Genomic DNA, 8,254 nt, shown 5'->3' with positions numbered 1-8,254 from the left:
TTTCAAAAGATTTAGTCTGATTTGATAAACTGGTACAACTCGTTCACTGAAAAGAACCAGTTCAAAAGAACTATCAGTTTTCAAACTGGACATCACTACAAGTTTCGTGTCAATATGTCAAAGTGTTGCGAAGATACAACCTAACCGTCCATTTATTCCAAGCAGCAAAATGTAAGCATTTCAGAACTTTATGCCATGACCTTGATGAGAGGGTTCAAAAGTTGCAAGAAAAAGAAAATTAGATATTGCTGATGGTGGCGCTAGAGCATTTGTCTGAGAGACTCCTACATGGGTCATGGGGCAACCTCTAATCAGTGCATCAAATTTCACAACTATAGTTCAAGCAGCTCATGGGGCAGCAACATTCTCCCAAACAGATGAAGCACAAGAAATGTAGACTCTAATATTAATTACACAATGCAGCAAGGTCTACATTGTATGTTGTAATAAGCAAAACATGAGGACTCTTAGTTCAACAGAGACACCATTTTCAAAACTACTCTAGGCATCATTCAAACACAGATCCAGTGGCCCATAGTTTTACACACTATGCCTATCAGTTGACATATCTGAAGGATACCAACGAGTCTTGCAGACTTCAATGTCCATTCATACATTTTCTATAGCCACTTGTCCTATGTAGGGTCAAGAGGAGTGCTGGAGCCTGGGAGTGGGTGAGCTGGGACTTGAACTGGTGTCCTTGCTGAGAGCAACAGTGCCACCCACCGAGCCACAATGCCTCCCTAAACTTAAGTCAGCTCACAATATAATTTCTGAGAAAAAACTAAACAGTGACGTTAAGTATAAATTGCATGTATGTTGAAGCACAACATGAGGACACAAAGGTCAACAGAAGCACCATTTTCAAAGCTGCTCTAGGCATGATTCAAACAGAAATTCTTTGATCTAGTTGGTCATCACTTGACAAGCTATGCTACTCATTGACATGTCTAAAGGATACCAAAGAGTGATGCAGATTTTAGTGTATCCATTTTCTTTAGCCACTGGCTAAAGAAAATGGATGGATTAACACAAAAATGTGCATGACTCATTAGTATCCTTCAAAGATGTCGACTGAGTGGCATAGCTTGGATTTCAACTATGTAAAATCATGGGGCGTGCTGGAGTCTGGGCTTGACCCATGTTCCTCCTTGCTGAGAGGTAACAGTGATAATCACTGAGAGTTTAGGGTGCTACAATAGCCATGTAGCACCCTAAACTTTTCATTTCTTAGAAAGTTCAGTTGCTAAGAAGAAAATCGCAATTACACAGTGAAGCAAAGTGAAAATTGCTTGTATTGACATTTGAATCCTCTTGTTACTTTAACATACAAGTATAATTTTAAAAAGCACTCTGAGCAGTATTTAAAAGATTCTTTGGTGTAGTGGAACAGTGCTTTGCACACTAAGCCACTCCGATGACATGGCTGAAGGATCCTTTAACTTCACTGGAATGAGTTTAAGGTAGGCAGGGGAAATAATCTTATTGAGTCTTGATGGGAAAAACATAAGATTAGTGCCCTGGCATGCAAACTGGACTTTTAGTCTTAAATTAAAACTGCACATTTCTTCAAACGGCAGTGTGCATCCCACACTTCACCAAAAGCATGCAGTGGTTATAATGTACATTGCAAATTCTCAACGGTTAACAGGTTGCCTCAAGCTGGGATCAAACCGGCATCCTTAAGATTACCATGGCACAGAGGCACTGTGCAGGTGCTAAAGAGACATACCAATCAGAGTGAACACAACTTTTTGCTGAGATACTGCTGTTCAGTAGATTCATGCATGAACACTGCAGTGCTGTCTCCAAACTGAGCAGGTACCCTCAGGACATGATGTCAAAGATGCATAATGTTCTTTTGAATCCGACAGAGCATTCAAATGATACATAACTTTTTAAAAAAAAAAATTTTTTTTTTATTCAAAATGCTGGAAAGCTGATATGGCCAATATTGTAAAAGTTGGTATCACTGAAGTCCTCTTGACCTAAGGAATCATAATCCTGATGATTTTAGGACAAACTGTTCAAAAGTTACAGGCAAAAATAGCCTTTTTTTTTTTTTTTTTACCCATAGATGGCACTGTCACCAAACTTTGCATGCACCCCCAGATCATGCACTGCAAAAAATGATTTTTGTCTTTTCCTTTAAAATTATCTAAACATTCTTAAAATGTGACTTATTAACTTGTCAAGCAAAATAAGATATTAAGTCAAGTTTTAAGATAAAACTGTCCAAATTTAGTTAACTTTAGACTTAAAACAAGAAATATCTGCCAATGGGGTAAGCAGAATAAACTTGTTTTCCCTTTGAATTAAGTTTATTTTTCTTACCCCATTGGCAAACAGTTTTTCCTTGTTTTAAACATAAATCTCACTAAATTGGATTAGATTTATCTCAAAACAAGACTTAAAATCTAATGCCATTTGTCTTGTCAAGTATATAAGTGTTTTAAGAATGTTTAGATATTTTTACTGGAAGACAAATACTTAATGTTTGCAGTGTTCTAATGAAGTAGACCAAGTTTCAATTGACAGGATAAAGTATTGCTGAGATAAAGCCTCTCATCCTGATGTATGCTGACCTCTTTAACTTCATTACAGCATAATTCGTTAACTGTTGTGTAAATCAAAACCTTTTTAATAACTTTTGTGCAGCTCAGTCTGAAGATCATCTGAGAATTTTGGGACAATTTGACAATTTTTAAGCCAAAAATGTATTTAACTCAATATGGCGGCCACTGTTATGGGTGGAGTTCATTCAAATCTGCACAAGGAGAGTAATCGGAGGGAACAATTATTTAGTTTCTAGACCAGACGGTTCAAAAGTTATGTGCAAAAGAAAAGTTAATTTTTTGAACTGGTGGTGCTTATGTCCTTGAGACCCTGAATGGCGAAACCTTGTTATTCTGACCACGTCGGTTGATGAATGCCGGGGGAGCTTGGGGCCCACCTGCAGCCAGGGGCCCCGAGCTTAAGCCCAGGAAAGTCCATGCATTAATGCAGCCCTGCTTATCACCAACAACAGTGCATCATTTCAAAGTCTACACGTTTTAATGGAAGACTAGAGGCTGCCAAAGCACCAGGGTTAAATAACTAAATATTTACTGGTTGAGTATACACCTACTTGTTAAGTTATTTTTTTACATTGAGATTACTATATAATAGGTTTTAAATTGAGGTTCTCACTTGACAACAGCCAATGGCAATTTACCAAAAAAAGTTTAAGTCTCTTTAAAAATGACTGGTCAAGAGGTAAAGCTTTGCAGACACTTTATTACACACAACATTGAAAATAGTTTTCTTGCAATAAAACCTCAGTACGTCACAACAAATATCAGAAATGTTTCACATTAGCTTCGAAAATGTATTTATTTTTTATTTTTTTTTTGTCAAATGCAGCAAAACAGAAATCACAAGTGACAGTAGCAGCTCTTAATTGTGGCACATTTGTAGTAATATATAGGTGCTGCAGAAGGCGAAATACATAGTCAAAAAGGCACAGTCTTACAGAAAAATAGTTATGAACCAAATGCCTGGAACAATTATATATTAAATTAAATGCTAACAGGTTTATAAATTCTCAGAAATCGACTAGCTGTTCATTATTAACATTAAATACATAATCTATATTTAACCTCCTGTTAAAAATAATCATGTCTTTATCCTCAAAATGACTAGTGCTTTGTGTCTCTACATGGTGCCTTAAAATCATAAATTAAAGTGGCAGTCATTGGTCCTGGGGAGAACATTGTCACACAAATGATAATTTATCGGCAGTTGATACAAACAATTACATACATGATTAAAGTATATCCTGACAGTGTGAGCAGAGAGACTGGTCAGCATTTACAACAGGATGCTCATTAGGATGAAGACATGGAGGGAGGCAGAGCTGAGTACTCCTCGTTTTCCGAGTCGGTACCATCCTCGTTATCCTTCTCCAGGTCACTTCCTTCAGTGCTGAGCCTATCAAAGCCATGGCGTGTGTAGCCTTTGTGGGTGGCAAAGAAATTGCCCAGGTTCAAAGTTCCTGCAGCTTTACCTAAGTGTATGAAAGACAAAGAGACTTAGCCAAAAAAAAAAAAAAACTATTAGTAGCATACTCTATGCAAGAATGTGAATGAACACACTTCAAGCTATGTAAGCTTAATTTCATGCACTAATGCTTTCTGAATTGTCAGAATGCAAATACGTATTGCATTCTCAGGGTTGCCACAAGGGGCGCTATAGCAGGCATAATGTAAGGGCATTTACTAGAGAAAGCTCTGGATCATCTGACTGATAGCAAAAGATCTGTTTTAAACAGGGTAGAAAGAGCAGTGTATTTTTTAAATCAAGTGGGAATACAGCGAATTGTGTTTCCGAAAGCACAACTGGACCCACCACTCAAATTCTCATTGACCAGATGGTTACATAAGAGAGCATTTCAGCAAAAGTTGAAACGCTCTCAACATTTGATCGCAGTGGCAGAGCAGCACTTTTGCAAACCCTTGCGTACATCATGGCCACTCAACCTTGGAAAGCTCAGGAGCCACAAGGCAGGACCCCTAAAGCCTTGAGGGACGCACTATTAATTTTAGTAATTCTTATATGATATATTTATACATTTTATAGTATGAACTCACTATTAAATTCTTTAAGTATAAAATAAATGTGTGTAACAGTTTAATTTTCTATTGGTTTAGTTTTAATTTTTCAAAGAGACACTTTCTACTAAATTCATTGCAATATAGAAAACCAACATGATCAGTTCTTGCAAAAATGAACCATGGTTTTACTACAGTAATATTGTAGTTACCATGATCTTAATAACTATGGTCTTTTGGCAGAAACCATAGATTTACTGTAGTAATTTTGTAGTAACCATGACTGTAGTAATTTTTGGCTGAAATTGGTTTTGATACTATTACCAATTGTTTTACTACAGTAATACTGCATTCATTTAATAACCATGGTTTTACTATAGTAATATTGTAGTAACCATGACTGTAGTAACCATGGTTAATTTTGTGGTTACTATGGTTTAACTAGAAATACCATGGTTAAACTGGTTACTATAATAAAGCCATGGTTAATTTTCCCAAGGAACTGTCAAAGACTCTGTCAACCAATAGACAGTGTTCAGCATCGCACAAACCTGAGATATGTTCAAAAAACTAGAAATATTTCCTGTACTTCAAAACTGCTCCAGTGACGACATTGTTTTTTTCACTCTTTAGCATTTTGCTGTGAAATAATGCATTTCATGAATAATCAATTGCATGAAGATGTCTCAATGCCATTATTGCAGGATAAACTATTATTTGTCTGTTGTTACTGTGATCGTGATGATCGTGCATATGGTGAGCTATTCAAATGGAATTTGCACTGTTAAGTGACTCTCAAATGCGCACGTGGAATGAGAGCGCATAAGTGCGCGGCTGCTCACATACTGACCGCTGCTCTTGCGACATCAGCTATACGCAAATATTCTTTAATTTGTTACCTTCTTGGCAGTTTTTTTCGCACTGTTCTGTGATTCAGGAATACATAAAATTACAGTAAATACTCTTGAAAATGGGCACCTCACATATCATATTTGATAAACATATTTTTGATGTCAACATAACGTGGGCTGCAAAAAAATGTCTCAAGGGCAGCAGGCACAGTCCCCTTTGAAATCAGGGGATTGTCAGCATCCTTTGACAGCACCAACTCCAGTGCTTAGCTCTAAACAGTCTTCTACGGTCTTTTTTTAATGTCATGATGAATTTCATTATCACTCGGACTGAACTGCCCCAGCCCTCTCCTTATTGCTGTCACTCATCTGCTGTGAATGTCATTTAGTGACCATTACCTACAATTAAAAAATGGCAGCTCATAAAGAATTGATTCATAATTCTGTCGCCAGATACGGTCTTTAAAGTACCCACAGTAGCGTGCTTTCTGTTGCCAATTAGCACTTAGCACCTTCTGTTGCCAATTAATAGAGTTTTAAGGGTCATGACATGAGTCAAATTTCCCTTGATCTTTTGACAAAGAGGTCACTGTACTATAAAAACATACTGTAAGTTTCAGAACTGAAAACTTCCTCAACAGAAAAAGAGCATTTATTTAAACCAAGCTGCAAAAATGGCTCGTCTGGACTTTGTGGAACTTGTGAGGTCACAAGGACCAAATACATCTGTATATGACTGTTATCTGCTAATGACTCTGCATATGAGCTTAAATGTTGTTACCCATTCACTTGCATTGTGAGGAGCTACAGAGCAGTAATATTCTTCTAAAAATCTGTTCAGCAGAAGAATGAATGAGGCATGAGGGTGAGAATTTTCATTTTTGGGTGAACTAATCCTTTCAATAAACTTGTTGACTTTATCACTGACTAAAAGTCAAGTTCCGCTCAGACTTTTTTCTTTTTTTTTTTTTTTAACCAAAACAGTGCAGTTTTCGTGCTCCTCTTGTGCTTGGCCGGGAGATCTGTGAACCTCTTTCCAAACTGTAATGCAGCGGGCAGTGAAAAAGCATGTTGGACAAAAAATGTGGATGAGTCAAATTGCATTTTATTGTTGCCGTACTGCACACATGCCGATAAAACACTAATGATTGTTACTTATGGTATTTTTATGTTTGGCATGCACATTCTGATTATTGATGAATAGTCGCATTACATAACGCTCCATTTTATTATACTCCAGTTTATGAAGTTCAAAGGACATTCTAAAACGCTTAACAGGGCTTAATGTGCTAAATGCAATGACCAGTTGGAAAACAAATTGTATCACACTTTCTTTGTCTAATGCACTATTTACTACCAAAACTGTGGCAACTCAATTCAAGGAGAAAGGTAATATTTTTTTTTTTACTTAAGATCCATAATCTAAACCAAGAGCACAAAGGATTACATCAAGTTTTGTACATAGAAAACCATTATAAAAAAATACTTAACCTACTAACAAGGGTCTTGGTTGGAATAAGAATACTCTCTATAAATGAATGGGAAATACATCTAAATACAAACTGAAGTTTTTTTTTTTCTTCTTCTTCTCCTAAGAGAAACTTTTAAGCCACTTAAGCCGAGTGTTTTTCTTGTGGACTTCTATGAAGGAAAAGGCTTAACGTAAAAAATATAGTATTTCTCCTTGAATTATGGTGTTGTAATAAGTCCTTTAAAAGGAATATTATGGGTTTAATACAAGTTAAGCTGAATCAACAGCATTTGAGGCATAATATTGATTACCACAATTTTTGACTTGCCCCTTTTCTTTAAAAAAAGCAAAAATCTGAGTGCCAATTTTTGAATGTTAAAATAGTCCCTTTTGAAAAAAGTATAGCTATATGTCAAACAATGTGCATATTAACATGATTTTATGTGATAAAATCACTTATCTTTTCTGTGTAAAGTTAGTGCTAATTTGAAAACTTTGTTGCAATGGTCAACGATGTCATGTCAACAAACTCTAAAATCACTGTAAATGACAATTTAAACAACTTTACAGCTCTAATACAGGAGTATAACAGTGCTTTTATAAAATTATAAGCTTCACATTTCAACCCTTCAAAAATTGGCCCCATTTACTTCCATTGTAAATGCCTCACTGTAATCTAAATTTTTGCTTTTTTTTTTTTTAAAAGGAGGGAGGAGTCAAAACTAACTTTTGTGGTAATCAACATTGTCACAAATGCTGTCGAATGAGCTTAACTTGTATTGAACCTGGAATATTCCTCTAATATATAGAATAATACTAAGGATCAAAGAGACCACCAATAAAATGTGAAACTGAAAGTTTCTTAAAAAACTGAATCACATGTTAAACGCTAAATGTTACTAAACAGAGCCATTTTCCTTTTACGCGTGCAGGTATTTTTCTGCTTGATATTATAAATGTATTAAAATAATTATACATTACTTAACATAGGCCTTTATTAAAATAACCCTAATACCTGAATTTTTATTTTATTTCCCATTAGGCACAACTTGTGAATGATGGAAAAACAATGCAAGGGGAAATGGAAATTATGCAGAAAAACATTGTTGCATTTTGTAAAAAAAAAAAAAAAAAAAAAAAAAAGGAACTGACAGTCATATTGCTCTCCCCCTTTATGATAGCACTAAATTAAATATTTAACCTTGTTTTTCTACTGTTTTGCCCTTACACCTCTCTTTCCAAACTTTCACACAATATACACTGGCGGCCAAAAGTTTGGAATAATGTACATATTTTGCTATTTTGGAAGGAAATTGGTACTTTAATTCACCAAAGTGGCATTC

General features: G+C 35.8%; 1 protein-coding gene across 3 annotated transcripts in view; it reads right to left on the bottom strand.

Annotated features, from left to right (window-relative positions):
* Window positions 1-3,256: 3,256 nt before the first annotated feature.
* The window catches only part of LOC127433275 (peptidyl-glycine alpha-amidating monooxygenase B-like), a 339,472-nt gene continuing 334,474 nt past the window's right edge, over window positions 3,257-8,254 (bottom strand). For all 3 annotated transcript variants that reach the window (XM_051685008.1, XM_051685009.1, XM_051685010.1), the window contains one exon: window positions 3,257-4,045. In XM_051685008.1, coding sequence (XP_051540968.1) covers window positions 3,867-4,045 — 179 coding nt within the window. In that variant the 3' untranslated portion in view covers window positions 3,257-3,866. The remainder of the gene's footprint in view (window positions 4,046-8,254) is intronic.

The sequence above is a fragment of the Myxocyprinus asiaticus genome, chromosome 43 (genome assembly GCF_019703515.2).
Source record: "Myxocyprinus asiaticus isolate MX2 ecotype Aquarium Trade chromosome 43, UBuf_Myxa_2, whole genome shotgun sequence".
NCBI classification, from domain to species: Eukaryota; Metazoa; Chordata; class Actinopteri; order Cypriniformes; family Catostomidae; genus Myxocyprinus; species Myxocyprinus asiaticus.
Note: the sequence above shows the minus strand (reverse complement) of the source record. Positions and strands in the feature narration are given on the sequence as shown.